The sequence below is a fragment of the Myxine glutinosa genome, chromosome 14 (assembly GCF_964187855.1).
Source record: "Myxine glutinosa chromosome 14, kmMyxGlut1.1, whole genome shotgun sequence".
Lineage (NCBI taxonomy): Eukaryota > Metazoa > Chordata > Myxini > Myxiniformes > Myxinidae > Myxine > Myxine glutinosa.
Window position 1 is genome coordinate 61,824,490 of NC_136274.1, and position 15,984 is coordinate 61,840,473.

Consider the following 15,984-nt stretch of genomic DNA (forward strand, 5'->3'; position numbering starts at 1 on the left):
TGTTTGGGCAGAGAGCAGCCACACAAAACACTTGGACACTCCTGAAAACGCTGATGTGGCTAATCAGCGGTACACTAAAAACAACACCCGTGCAGTGGATACCAGTCCTGTCTAACATCCCACCCCCTGATGTGTGCCAGAAGAAAAGAATGCTGAGAGAGTTTGACTGCATCAAAGCCAACCCAGAACTTCCAATCCATGAAGACTTGCAGAATCTACCAAATATGCAACTCAAGTCACACAAACCTTTCTGGGGCTCTGCAAATGTATCGAGTGATGTGGGGTTTAACACAAAGGACAAGTGGCGCAATGTCTAGACAAACAACTGGTCAGTGATCCAACAGCCTTTGGGTTTTGATCTCCCCCGGAAACAGTAGTTTGCGTTCATCAGGATCTGCACTCTCCATGCAAAGACATCACACCACCTCCACAAATGGAATTTCAAACAGCACAGCATGTGACTATGGTCACCCACATCAGACTATTCCTCACACTGTGAATGTGTGTCACCGACAGATATGTGATGAAGGATTTAGGGCAATCCACCTAACACCAGACCAGACAGTGCTACAACTTGACTAAGGTCTGAGCTGTAATTTGCCATACCAAGATTAGATTAGAACAATATAACCACTCGCCAATCCCAGGGGCAAAGCACAAGACACAGGCCAATCCCAGTGGAATGACATCATATCCTTAACACAATCTACGTGCACCATTTCTTGTGTGGCCTCTTTTTTTCTCTCAAAGATTCCAGGCGAATTACTTAACCATTTAGTTAATTTGGAAAAGCTGGCTAGGCATAATGTAACAGTATCATTGCATCAGAAAGCAATTAATTGAAAGCTAATTGTAATAAATATGGAAAAGAAGAAAAAAGGCTTTAAAAAGTAATTTGGCTCTCACTGGGTAAACTGCCCTTAGGCCAAGAGGACTAATTTGCCTGAGAAAACACAAAATAATTGCAAATCTACAATGTAATTGTTTAAATGTTTAAGAATGGAACGTTGGTGTTCAGATCACCATACTGTAATGTCTTGTTGTTGTTGTTCTTATTCTTGCCTTTGGCCAATATGGGGTGCCCTAAAGCTGAATGTCCAGGTTCTGCAGCCATGTGGCAGCCTCAGGGGTGAGTTGGGAGGGCTAAATATCCTCGCGGTATCTGCCGCAAGGGACAGTGCGATGTGATGTGCTCCATCATCTGGACTCCTCCGCAGCTGCAGAGCGCATCAGGCCTCATCCTCCATTGGTGGACGGTGCTGCTGCAACAGCCCTGTCCAGTGCAGAGCCTGTTGAGGGCTGTCCATTGCCTATGTGGAAGTATGAAACCAGGTGGAGCAATGGTTGGATCATGTACAATATGTTTATTAGGAACTGTGCCAGCCTCCCAGTTGTCCCTCCACAAGTCGGATTCGCTTTGAGAGGCCCCGATAAGCTCAGAACAGTTCCATGGTTGTTTTCAGGACTTGAAGAGACAGCGTGGATGTTCAACGAGGATGCAATGGGCTGGAATTTTGGTAGCTGAAATATTGGGATGACAGCACATCCCCTTCAGATGACTGGCAGAGTAATATCGGAGAGGATAGGGAGACACTCAGCTTTGTTGACTTCAGGGTTCCAGACACTGGTCTGATCGTGGCGTTTAACTGAACTCTGATGGCCTTCATATGGGCACTTGCCAACCAGACTGGCATGTAATACTCTGCAGTCGAGTATACAAGGGTGAGAGTTGCCGTGCACAAGGTGTTAGTGCCGGCTCTCTACGGCATTCTGGCCAGTTTCTGGATGAAGTTTACCCGTGCCCTGACCTTCTTTCATCTTTGCTGGTGTTCTTTATAGGTCAGGGTCCTGACAAGTGCGGCTTCTAGGTGTTTGGGATAACTGACATTTTCAACTTTTATACCACAGTATGTCACATCTACCTCTGAATTTACTGTGCGGTTATCAAGATGGTGAGTGTGCAGACTGATGTTTTGGTGGGGTTTGGATGGAGCTTCCATTTGTGCAAGTAGTACTCCAATATACCCAGATCTCTAGGGAGCCTACAGATTGTAGTCCCCTACATATTTTAGGTCAGGCCCTGCACTACAAATGCGATATCATTATTGGTGAGTTTGAAGGAAGTTGGCGTTAGGTCACTCGCATAGAGATTAAAGAGGGCAGGGGCTAGGACGGATCATTGAGGAAGGCCATTCTTTAGGGTTCTAACATGGCTGGTTCTGTCATCGAGGATAATGTGGATCGTTCGGCCCCTAAGGAATACTGATAGTAGTCCGATTGTCTTCCGGCAGCGGAAGACTTTCGAGACTTTGAGAAGGAGCCCCCAGCACCAAACGGTGTCATGGACCGATGACAGGTCCACCAAGGCGGTTGTCATCTTTTGTTTTCTCTGGAAGCCAGCCTCGGTGATGTTGGAGAGGGTAAGAACCTCATCACAGGTCATGTAGCCAGGCCTAAAGCCTAAACCTAAACCCTAAAGCTCATCAGGTAGAAGACCTCCAGGGTGGGGGTAAATGGGATAGAAGGGCCCTCTCTAGTCACTGATAGCAGGGCTATGGGGCAGTAGTTGCAAGGCAGGTATGCTGGCTTACCAATTTTTAGGATGGCAATAACATGAGCCTTGGTGCCTTGGTGGCTAAAGTACTTGGTGGCAACAATGATTAAGTGCACTTCAACTTTACAAGGTAACAAGATATTTTGACATTCCCATAGTTGGGTGCTGAAGAATTCAGCAAGGCATTGACTTCCATCACATTTTGCATAAAGAGTAGCTCCAATATAATTTATCTTGGCAAATCCATCTGTAATGACCAACAGTTGATTTTCAGGGTATGGTATGATTTTCAGGGTATAGATCAATTGGAAGAGGGCCTCCTGAGCTGCATGTAAGACTGTTGAGGTCCTCTGAAGTCAATCTTCTGTTGGGACTGTCAGCCAGTAACAGATTCTGTGAGTGGGGAAAGTAGACTAGAACACCTGCAATAACACGGGCCAAACCTGTACGTTCCGATGATGGATCTCAAACGGTAGTCGTTTCTAGTTTTAAAATTTCAAATCCAGGCAGGGCGATTCATCAACGTTTGTGCCGTCGCTCGGATGGATGTTAAACTGAGCGTCCCATCTGCCGACATTAGTTGGTGGACATTGATGATCCCAAGGTGTGCTTTGGGAAGAGTAGTCGTGATATCGCTGGCACCATAGAACAAATTACACATTCCTGCCTTGGTGATGGGTGCAAAGGGATTCCACATTCGTGCAAAGGGCATTGCATCAGCGGCACAGTCCTGCCCTTGGTAAGTGACGCATACGGACGTTTCAAAACAGATTCCAAAACAAAACAAATCGTTGCCACCACAATAGAGATCGTCAACCAATTTGGCCATGGCACCCACTTCAAATAACTCCCCAAACACATAACACATCAACTCTTCTGAAGCAGCGTCGGAACTCAGCACATCCATAGCAGAACGTGTATAGACACGAACGCTGCAAAATGGTGTCGCCATCCCACAGCATTTGACTTGTTGATAAGAGAATGTGAAAAAAAAAGAATGGGCAACATCTGCAGTGATGATGTTTTTCCAGTTTCCCAATTTGTTGCAGTGTTGAATCCACATTTGGAATGAGTGAAGGTTGAAAAGCTGTGACCAGTCAAAAACCTCCACTGGGTTTCTTAGCTAGGCACTAAGAATTAAGATACTAAACACAGTGGGTTTACGAACACAGTGGGCATCATCTGGGTTTACGAAGACACCCGTTTCCACCATGAAGTTGAACAAGGCTTCCGTTTCCGGTCTTGCTGGCGAGGGTTCGTTTATTCTCAGCTCTCCATGCTATCCATCGAAATCGAAGTTAAGTAATTGTTCCCATTTGTATTTTCGTTATAACTATTTATTTTATGGTGTATATATTGTCTCCCGACGAAGATTTTCGGTGCAAATCTTTCATACCTGTATTGAAAATCGTGTTAATTCGGGTCGTGTTTTGAGGCCTTGTAGTTGTACAGTGAACACTGTACAACCTTGAGGCTTTGTTTTTCTCTCAGCGGTCCGTGTTTTTGTGATCCAATAACTTTCGTTCTCTGTTTTCCCAATCTTTTCACCCCATAGCCCTCTTCCTTGTGTAAATCGCAACTCAAAAAAATCCAAAAAAAAAACATTTCCTTCTCTGTTCTCATTCGTTTATTCATTCTTATTCGTTCGTTCGTTCGTTCTTCGACCACGTGTTTCTCCCCCATTTCCCCAGATAGATTGTCAAATTTCAACTCGTTATTTTATCGTCCATGCGTTATTGTTTTGATAATAGTTACTTTTGGTTTGAATTTCCTGTAACTTGTAATTATTTAATCGTGTTCTGCTCCTCGTGTGCGGCCTTGTAGTTGTACCCCCGTCGGTGTTTGTTATCTTAATCGTGTTTTGCTTGGCTCTTAGTTTTTTTCCCTTCTACCCCGAACATAATACTCTGTCTAACGTTCTAAATCCCCACCTCCCCCCCCCCCCTCCCCACCCCCAAAAACCAAGCAAACAAAAAAAAAACCAAAAACATTTATTTTCCTTTCTCCACGTGTACTGTTGACTCATCCTGTATTTTCTGTCCAGGTGTGCTGTTCGCCCCGCCCCCATTAACTCCTTGCCATCCACCGTTTGCCCTTCACGTGACTCGTGGTGGTCCCTCTCGGCTCTCGGCTCTCCCCCCGTTGGTATTTTTGTGCACATAAGATTGTTCACGGTTCTGTTTAAATATTACTTAAATATGTATAACCTTTCCCCTTCAGTGTTTTACTCAGTGGTATTTTACAACACGCTGTTTTTCTTCCTATTTAAAAGGCTTTTCTCAATTTCCTCTCCAACTCATTCCACCTCAAAAAAAAGAAATTCAATATCTTATACGTCTCCCTCACTACATGGTCTAAATTCACATTCATTCCATCCCTCCTCCATCATTCTGAACCGGATTGCTAACTTGAAAATCACAACAAACCCAATTTGTTTTCAATGTTCGTCTTTCATTAATCATCCACTTTCTAAACTCCCCTCTTGCCCCTCCCATCCAAATCCCTCCCCTTGCACCTACACTCCTAAACTCCCCCCTTGCCCCACCACTCTTAAACTCCCCCCCTACCCCTCCACTCCTGAACTCCCCCCCCTTGCCCTTCCACTCCTGAACTCCCCCCCTTGCCCTTCCCCTCCTAAACTACCCCCTCACTCCTCCCCTTCAAAACTCCCCCCCAACCCCTCCCATTCAAATCTCCCCCCATACCATTCCTCTCCAATTCTCCCTCCTCCCCCCTCCTCCTCAAAGCTGCCTCCTCCCCACTTCGTCTCCCTTCTATCTCATACCTCCACCCCCCCCCCAACCTTCTTCTTTCCTCTGCCCCCCCCTCAAACAACCCCTCTCTGTGCCTCATCCCTTCACCTTCAAACCTTTCATCCTCCTCATCCTTCCCTTTCTTGGAACTCTTCTGCAATCGCTGACACACTAACAACTGCTCTCCCTACCTCCCCCTCTCATCCTTCATCTTACCCTACTCCTCCCCTCCCCTGTCCTGTACCCGATGCTCCCCCTCTCTCTTCATTAACGGTATGGACCTCAAACATCCGGGGCCTTCGCTCAAACCTGACTGATCTCTCCATACAGGTTGCTTCTGACAATCCAGACTTGATCTGCTTAACAGAGACTTTCCTCCTTCAAGATGTCTCTGATTCCTTAATATCTCTTCCTGGTTACTCCCTCCTCCGGTATGATAGACCTGAGCCTCGGCCTGGTGGTGGGGTGGCTATCTTTATCAAAAACTCTCTTCCTCACTCTCCTTGCACTGCCCTCTCTCCTCCTCACCCCCAGGAGTACCTCTGGCTACGGCTTCCTCTCCGCTCCCACCTTTTGTTCATATGTGTTCTGTACCGTCCCCCAAACAGTGATGATTCCATCTACATTTCACTGTCTGACAACATGGACCAACTTCTATCCACTCATCCCAACTCTCTCTTCCTCATATGTGGTGACTTCAATTGTCATCATGCCACCTGGTTGGGTGTGGGTTCCTCTCTCACCAGTCATGGCACCTCAGCAAAGGACTTCTGTGACTCACTGGGATTGACACAATCTGTCAATTTCCCGACCCGGATCTCAGCCAATGGAGTATCTTCTCTTCTAGACTTGATTATGACTAACTTCCCTGCTAATGTCTGCTGCTCTTCTTCTGCTCCAATCGGTTCTTCTGATCATGTGCTTGTCAAAGTGGACATCTCTCTGGCCATTCTCAGAGAGCCTCCTCAGCGTCGACGAGTCTGGCATTTCACTCAGGCCGACTGGGACGGTCTTCAAGCAGCCATCAATCGTCTGGATTGGTCTCCCATCTCCACTGCCTCTGACATCAATTCTTCCTGGGAATTCTTCCAGAGCAAACTGATCTCTCTCATGCACAGATTTATCCCATCTCGCCTTCAGTTGTCTTACCCTTCCTCCCGTCCATGGTACACTGAATCTTGTGGTGAGGCAGTTGCCCTGAAACAACTTGCCTTTGCCTCTTGGAAGGCTAATCCAACTGAAGGAAATCTCAGTTCCTTCCACCAAGCTCGGAACAAGTGTGTGTCTACCCTCAGGAGTGCCAGGAAGCACTATCTCTCCTCACTCAAGAATGAACTCTCAAACCTGTCTCCTTCCTCCAAATCCTGGTGGCGTCTGGTCAAATCCGTTTCTGGTGTTTGTTCCCCCTCCATCCCCTCCCTTACCTCAAATGGCCACACAGTTGACATCGCACGTGACAAAGCCGAATGCCTCAACTCTGTGTTTGCCTCAAAATCCTTAGTCCCAAACCCATCTCTCTCTGTTCCCACCTTTCCCAGTCGAACCAAACTGCTCCTGGACTCTGTGACCTTCTCTCCTGACAAGGTGGAGGAGTTTTTGTCAAACCTCGACTCTGATTCTGCAACTGGACCAGATGGCATCAGCCCACGGGTCCTAAAATCCTGCTCTGCCGCTCTATCTCACCCTCTCTCTGTTCTTTTCACCCTATCCTTTGCTCAAGGTCATCTGCCAGCATCCTGGAAATCAGCAAACATTACCGCTTTACACAAAAAAGGTGCAAAAACAGATCCTTGCAACTACAGACCAATCAGCCTGCTCCCAATTATCAGCAAAGTCATGGAATCCATCATTGCTTCGGATATGAAATCTTTCCTCTTCTCCAATGGCTTGATCTCTGATCATCAATTTGGTTTCAGACCAGGTCACTCTACTCTGGACATGCTGCTTCTGCTGTCTCAACAATGGATGGAGGTCCTCAATGCCAAACAGGAAATCAGAGCTGTCTCCCTTGACATATCACGTGCCTTCGATACGGTCTGGCACCCAGCTCTGCTCACCAAACTCTCCTCCTATGGTATCCATGGAAATCTCCATGCATGGCTTGCGGACTTCCTCTCTGGTCGTAGTCAACGTGTGGCCCTGAATGGATTTCTCTCATCTCCCCTTCCCATTCAGGCTGGAGTTCCCCAAGGCAGTGTGCTGGGCCCTGTGCTTTTTCTGGTCTTTATCAATGATCTCTCCGACTCTCTGGAAAATCCTCTGTATCTCTTTGCTGATGACTCCACTCTCTGCCGCTCCATTCCTCTTCCCTCAGATCGGCAGTCTGCAGCCTCCTCACTCTCTGAAGACCTGGACAAAATCACAGACTGGTCAAACATGTGGAACATGTCTTTCAATCCTGACAAATCTCACACTCTTACTATGTCTCTCCGAAAAGATCGACTGGACAACCCTCCCATCTACTTTCTCAACAATCCTCTCCAAGAAGTTCTGTCGCTCAAGCTTTTGGGTCTCACCATCTGCCATGATCTTTCTTGGGAAAACCACATTTCCAAGCTGGCCTCCAAAGCCAGTCGCCGACTGGGCATCCTCCGTCGTGCGAAGTCCTTCCTAGGCACACCTGAGCTCCTCACCACATACAAGGCTTTCATCCGCAGCTCAATGGAATACTGTTCTCCCCTATGGGCCGGTGCTCCTGCCTCACACCTGGCTCGGCTTCACGCTGTTGAATCCAAAGCTTTCAGAATCATTGGAATCTCCCGCGATGAAGCTATCTCTGAGGGCCTTTCACTCACTCACCGCAGGCAGGTAGGTGGTCTTTCTGTCTTCTACCGACTCCTCTCCGGCCTTGCTCCCCCAGCTCTCTCTGTGCTCTGTCCCCCAAATATTCCTACAGGTCGCACAAGATCTGCCAGCCACCCTCTGATGGTTAAACTGCCGAAATCTCGGCTCTCTGCTCACCTTCACTCTTTCATTCCTCTTTTCTCCCGCCTCTGGAACAAACTCCCACACTCACTTCAATCACACTCCTCCCTCCAGGTCTTCAAAACAGCTGTTCACCACCATCTCTTATCTTCCCCCATCCAAAACCTTGATCTTTTCTACCCCCACTAATTCACCCCAGATCCACCTTGTTTGAAATTCCAACTTCTTTCCTGGAAGTCCTGGCAGTGTCCATATGTTTTATACCTCTCCCACCCCCCCCCCCCTTCCCATGCCTCCCCCCCAAAGCCCTCTCCCTCCCACAGTTCTCTCGATGTCTCCATGTCTCTCGGTCCCTGCTCTCAAATGTTGTGTTTGTGTCCTTCCCCCTCTCTCCCCATCTTGTCTACCACTCCCGATGTTATTTGTTTTGTGTGTCTGTTTGTCTTTCTGTGTGATTAATGTTCGCTCTTTCACGAGCCTCGATCTTGTATACAAAAAAAAAAAAAAAAAAAAAAAAAAAAAAAAACTTTGTCAAGAAATTATTGGGGGATGCAGACTTTGCATTGCGGGGGTTGGAACAGGTCCCATATTTACGGCATCTTGAAATGGGCCAGAAGCATCGTTGCTACATTTCTTATTTGCATCGAAAATGGAATTACATCAAGTATGGACTGAAACTAGTTTCATATATTTGAGAAATGTATTGTCAGGGTTAAGGTGAGCAGGATCAGAATGATTGGTTAGCTTTTCTAAAGTGCGTGGTGAGGAGGGGAGCAGGGCTCGGTATGGCTGTGGCTGGGGTTTCTAACAGTTCTTCACAAGGTTTAGAAGGAATGAAGACCGAATGGCCCTGACAGATATGTTCATGACGCTCAACAATCTGAGGCTCATTGGTCATATATCTAAATAGTTCCATCACCAAGAAAGATGTGACAGAGTAAACAGACCTCAGTGAGCTCCATGAAGGGGGTGCTGAACAAGACGTCAACTTCCAAACCTTCAAAGGTAAACTCTCAATTGTTGTAGACCTCGCCGACACAAACTTTACCACCGACCTTGAGTGGGAACGAGTTGTCTGTCTGGCGTGCATATTGAGACCGCTTTTTCATACAGTCTGAATTTAAAATGGATTAAAATGAGATATTTTTGTCGCTTATCTACACATAATACCCCATAATATCAAAGTGCAATTTCATTTTAGAAATCTCTACAAAATAATTAAAAATGATATACAGAAATATCAAATTTACATAAGTATTCAACCCCCTGAATCAATACTTTGTAGAAGAACATTTAGCAGCGATTACAGCTTCGAGTTGTCATGTGTATGTCTGTATCAGCTTTGCACATCTGGATTTGGGAGAGTTTCTCTCATTCTTCCTTGCAGATTTGCTCCAGCTCAGTCAAATTGAACAGGGAGTGTTCGTAAACAGCAATCTTCAAGTCATTCCACAGATTCTCAATGGGATTCAAGTCTGGACTTTGGCTGGGCCACTCAAGAACTCTCACGTTCTTGTTCTGAAGCCATTCCAGTGTTGCTTTGGCTGTATGATTGGGGTCATTGTCTTGTTGGAACATAAATCTTTGCTGCAGTCTAAGGTCTTTTGCACTCCGAAGCAGGTTCTCCTCAAGGATTTGCCTGTATTTGGCTCCATTTATTTCTCCCTCTATACTTCCAAGTCTCCTGTCCCTGCTGCTGAAAAGCATCCCCATAGCATGACGCTGCCACCACCATGCTTCAGAGAAAGGGTGGCGTTAGATGGGAGATGAGATGAGCTAATGGCATCATAATTCTCGCCAAAAGTCAGGCTGGCCCGCTCAGTCTGAGTCATGTTAAAAGCTCTTAGAATAGTGCGTTTCGCATTAGCCCTCAGGTCAAACTTGTGGTGAGGTGGAGGCTGTTAGAGGCCCTGAATGTGCAACAGTATATACTGTTGTGGAAAGATCCGTTAAAAAAAAAAAAATCACCTTTAGAGGCCATTTTTCCCTGCAACGTGGGGGTTGGCCTTTTTCGGGCACCGTGGTTGTTGTTGTTTTTGTTGGTCCCCTTTTTGAAGCAATGTTTTACGGCCAGATGCCCTTCCTGCCGCCAACTCTTTTTGTCACCTTTTACGACACACAGGGAATTACCAGTGAACTGGTACTCAATTAGCCGACCTCGGAAGGATGACAGGCTGAGTCAACCCCCTGGCGTTAATTCAGCGATCGACCGGGATTCGAACCCAGGATCCTAGGATCCTAAGCTGGCACCCTAGCCGCTAGCCCAATGCCAGGCAACACCAGGCACCAGGCTTGTGGAAAAATCCGTAGAGGCTAAATAATCCATAATATAGCACCACTTATTACCTTCGCCACCAAAGGTGGATGGAGGTTATGTTTTCACCCCTGTCTGTCCATTTGTCTGTCCGTTTGTGAACTAAATATCTCAAAATGTTGTGCACAGATTCGGACGAAATTCGGCAGAGATGTAGCGTATGTGACGACGACGAAATGATTAGATTTTGGTGAAGTTTCGGATCCGGCTACAAGAATTTTTTCAGCGATTCTTCACCATTGGGAGATAGGGCCAAAAACGATACATAGCAGGATATCTCAAAAAGTTGTGGACAGATTTGGACGAAACGTGGTGGACCGGCTGGGTGTCTGACAAGGACAAATAGATTGGATTTTGGTGAAGATCTGAATATGGATTCGGATGGAAGAATTATATAATTTTTTTAAGTGATTGTTCATCATTGGGATATGGGGCCAAAGACGATACATAGCAGGATATCTCAAAACGTTGTGGATGGATTTGGATGAAACTTGTCGGACAGGTTGTGTGTGTGACAAGGGAGAAACTATTCAATTTTGGTGAAGATCCAGATGCGGATCCAGCAAGTATAATTTTTTAAGTGATTCTTCACCATTGAGTGATATGGCCAACCAGGAGGAGGAATGCTCTCTCCTGAGTGCCGTTCTAGTTAAGTATGTGCGTAGTAGTTAAGCATATCATTCTCCGTGTGAATAGACATGTTGCGCATGTAATAGATAGACGTCCGACTCACCTATTGTTTCTTTTTAGACCCATTTTTCTGTCGCGTTCCATGTATTCTTCCCCTTCTTTCGCCGCCCACATAAGCCAACAACCGTAACCATCCCAAAACAGGACGCCAGCGTAGCATTTGTTTGTGGTAAAACATCAGATCACGAGTTCATGCCCATTGAAAATTCCACTAATCGGTGTGGAAGGGGTGAGCACACATCGCACCATAATATGAACCCACCCCCTTGATAATGACACAGATCGAGGGGATGCATCGATTGGGCCGGGAAGTGCAGACACTGCTTATTTCGACCAATCGGGGGAGATCCAAGCAGATCCTAGAAGGGGAAAAAGGTTGGGATACGTAGCTGAACGTAGGAATAAGGCAATACATCACTCATTGTGAGCACGATTGTGTGATTGCCTGTGCCTGCCTGGGACTGCCTGGGACGGCCAGTGACTCACCGACCTGCTCTCTGTACTGGACCTCGATGCTGTGCGGATTCCAGGCTGACCTGAACATCTCAGCTCACTGAAGCACTGTCGCGAACCTCACGACCGTTGGTGGTTGGTACCAGACAACTGAACATCAACAATAAAGAACAGAGTGTATGGGGGTATCCAACACAGTCGTGGGGGGAACGTCCACACCCTTCAGCTTGTGCAAGCCACTAGAGCGGAGTGGCAAGTTCCACAAGACCCGACACACCAGATCAGATCAAGCGTCTCATCTTCCCCTCATTGTATCTCTGTCGATAGTATGCTGGCCCATATTTATTTCGTTAAGTGACTGTGCATATCTGATCCGTTCCATAGGCGAGTGTCACGTCGTAAGGGGAATTATTGATCCTTTGCCGCTTGTTATCTCTGCCACCAAAGGTGGATGGAGGTTATGTTTTCACCCCTGTCCGACTGTCCGTCTGTCCGGCTGTTTGTGAACAAAATATCTCAAAGTTGTGGACGGATTCGGACGAAATTTGGCAGAGATGTAGCGTATGTGACAACGGCGAAATGATTAGATTTTGGTGAAGATCTGGATTCGGATCCGGCTCCTAGAATTTTAAAGTGATTCTTCAGCATTGGGAGATGGGGCCAAAAACGATAATATAGCAGGATATCTCAAAAGGTTATGGGTGGATTTGGACGAAACTTGTTGGAGAGGTTGTGTGTGTGACAAGGAAGAATCTATTCAATTTTGGTGAATATCCGGATCCAGATCCAGCTAGTATAATTTTTTAAGTGATTCTTTACCATTGAGTGATATGGCCAACCAGGTGGAGGTATGCTCACTACTGAGTGCCGTTCACAAACCGCAGGCAGGTTGGTGGTCTTTCTGTCTTCTACCGACTCCTATCAGGCCTAGCTCCCCCAGGTCTGTCTGTGCTCTGTCCCCCAAATATTCCTACAAGTCGCACAAGATCTGCCAGCAACCCTCTGATGGTGAAACTGCCACTCTCTATTCACCTTCACTCTTTCATTCCTCTTTTCTCCTGCCTCTGGAACAAACTCCCACACTCTCTTCAGTCCCACTCCTCCCTCCAGGTCTTTAAAACAGCTGTTCACCACCATCTCTTGTCTGACAAGGACTTATCTGCCTTCCCCCATCCAAAACCTTGATCTTTTCTACCCCTGTTAATTCACCCCAGATCCACTTTTTTGAAATACCGACTTCTTTCCTGGAAGTCCTAGCAGTGTCCATGAGTTTTATACCTCCCCCCCCCCCCCCCCTTGCTGCAGTTATACGTATGTACACCCCTCCCTTCCCATGCCTCCTTCCCCTAAGCTCGCTCCCTCCCACAAATCTCCCGATGTCCATTCTCTGCTGTTGTACTTGTGTGCTTCCCTCTCTCTCCCCATCTTGTCTCCCGCTCCCTTTATTTTATGTTTTGTGTGTCGGTTTTTTTTGTTTTTTTTGTGATTATGTTAGTTTTTACACGAGCCTCGATCTTGTATACAAAAAAAATAAAGAATGATATGGCCAACCAGTCAGAGGTATGCTCTCTACTGAGTGCCGTTCTAGTAAATATTGTGCATTTATTCAATACATGTTTGAACCCGACTTGGTCTCTAGCTCATCCTGATTGCTCCGATGGTTTCATATCGTGGCTCAAAAATAACTTATTTGAGATCGTGATTGGTCACAGCCTGGTACTGTTGGCGTTCCCAGCAATCACATGGGTTTTGATAAGCTCGCCCAAAGATAAAATGATATTTCCCACCATTGCCCTGGCATGGCACTCGACTGAAGATCCGGCGGGAAGTTTGAGTCAGGGAACTGACGTGGTCGCTCAGCGACTCACCGGGTCCGAGCCTGGGCAACCGTTACAATACGTGCACAGTTTAAAAAAAACTTCTGCATAAAGATGGTGGTGTTCTTTCAATGAAGGTTGGAGTTGAAGCACATTACTTACTCTTATCTGGCGGTTAAATAGCCCTCGAGTGACGTTGTAGGAATCCATGCTCAAGTGCGGACCACCTGCAATCCAATCGTCGTGATCCAAAACTCAGGTTTTCAGGAATAAATGCCTTTAACTCGATCCATTACGTATGGACCTTCCACAGCAGGCAAAACGGCACCTGGTGGTATTGGGAAGGTTAAAAACAAAACATATAATCAGTATGCTTACATTTTCAACGTGTTCTCACGTCGTCACGGTATGTGGGCCGTGCCAGCAGGTAGAGTGCAACAGCTCATTGAGGGCACGAGTGAACCACTCCACCCTTGATGCCCACTTCGTACAACTCTCCAAATTGTGGCAGTATACGTGCGTACACGCAACGCGGATTTGGAAACGAGAGTGTGGACATCTATGGAGCTCAATTCTCTCCAAGATACTCAAAGGAGAAAAAGTTCAAAAGGGACATTTTTTTGGAATGATCAGAATCACTGACAAACATCTAATTCAAAAATACTCATCGACAAGAGTCGTGAGGGTCACACGAGTGGTCTTCTGTTCGAGAACATTCACAAGAGAAACACCACTCGAATGACAAGTTTGGATCCACAAATCAGGAACATCCATAAAAGCAGATGAAAAAAGCCCAGCAAGAACAAAGATCAACTAGAACAGCACTCAGTGGAGCGCATACTCCCGCCGTGATAGCTCTATCTTCCAATGGTAAACAATCCTTCAAAAAATTCCTGGATCCGGAATAATATCCTGAGCTTCACCAAAAACTAATCAATTCTTCCTCATCCCAAGGGCAATCATCCCACCAACTTTCATCCAAATCCGTTCAGAACTTTTCCAGATATCTTGTTCACAAACACACACACACACACACACACACACACACACACACACACACACACACACACACACACACACACACACACACACACACACACACACACACACACACACACACACACACACACACACACACACACACACACACACACACACACACACACACACACACACACACACACACACACACACACACACACACACACGAATGCATTACTCCCTGGCGGGAGTAATAATTTAATAAATCACAAAACGAGTGCAAATGCAAAGCCGATCACAAACTTACAAATAAACTTACAGCAGTGTCCAAGACACTCGAGATGGAATGCTTTATTTATTTATTTATCTGAATGTCGAGGCTCATGGAAGAACGAGTCGTCAGAGAGAAGGGGCAATGTATCGACGGTGGGGACAACAAAAGGCTATTTATTTAATAAAAAATTGAACTTTTGAATTCAACATAGAATTTTCTAGAAATGTTCTTCTTCACCCGTGCACCAGACCTTTAAACGTTCCCCCAAAAGGACGGCGTTCTTCGTGGTGCAGCACCACCCCTTTCATCTCCAACAAAATTTATCCCAATTAAAATGCCCCTCGCGAAGAACCCAAGACCGAAACGTCTGGAAGATGACGAATCAGGGACGATGTAACAAAACACACAAACATTCACCGATGGACGAATGGTCCATAGATCCCAGCCGCACCCGGATCCCAAGGAGCACGGTTTCGGAGCTCCGGGGACGTGGAAATCTCGTCGACTTCGCCCGATAAACACCGGGAGGCACGAATCCTCCCGTGCGGAACCAAGCGCCCGGGTAAACAGCACGAAAGTACGGCGATTATTAATCCTAGTGGCAAACGTACGAGCGCTTGTACCCGCACGAAGGGGTTCGATTAGAATCCGAAGCGGAGTCGAAAGGATAAATACCGAGAGGGAGAACGAGCCGAGCACCGAGCCGAGACTAGCACCACTCGCTCCAGCTGGGCCGCGACGTGCTTTACGGCAGCTGCGGCGAAGAAGTCACAGAGCCCTCCATGGACTCCTTTTATAAGGTTTAGCTTCCGCAGGACGAGATATCATGGAGGACAATCCCTCTGCCTTGCACCGAGACCGTCGGCCATTTAACCTCGGCACGGCGCTTCGCCAATCGAGGCCGCTGCTGTTTTACGACACTTTGCGGCACTCGCTGTCAACTTCCATTAATTGCGCAAACTCCGACGGAGGCTCCATTGGGAGTGATTGGTGGTGGTCGTACTCCGGGGGTGCACGTACGGCTCTCTCTCTCGATGTGGTCTTGTCCTTTAATCGTAAGACTTTTAAAGGGTCGGAAAATAACAGTTCACGGTACGTCTCTGAACACACGTGACGTCACGGACACACACTCGAGGGAGGGAGACTTGATGATACGTACGAGCGACAGAGACACCTTTTTATTGATCCCAACTGCGAACAACCTCTAAATAAACACAACTTTT

The 15,984-nt window shown here is 46.7% G+C and overlaps 1 protein-coding gene across 2 annotated transcripts in view; it reads right to left on the minus strand.

Moving 5' to 3' along the window:
• WDTC1 (WD and tetratricopeptide repeats 1) overlaps positions 1–15,567 on the minus strand; it is a 57,063-nt gene extending 41,496 nt beyond the window's left edge. The window contains exons 1-2 of one of the 2 annotated variants that reach the window (XM_068135975.2): positions 15,437–15,567; positions 13,669–13,834 (exon numbers count right to left, since the gene is read on the minus strand). In XM_068135975.2, the coding sequence (XP_067992076.1) occupies positions 13,669–13,716 (48 nt within the window). In that variant the 5' untranslated portion in view covers positions 13,717–13,834; positions 15,437–15,567. Of the gene's footprint in view, positions 1–13,668; positions 13,835–15,178; positions 15,297–15,436 lie in introns of those variants that run through there. The other variant, XM_068135976.2, reaches the window with a different exon arrangement.
• Between the last annotated feature and the right edge of the window lie 417 nt (positions 15,568–15,984).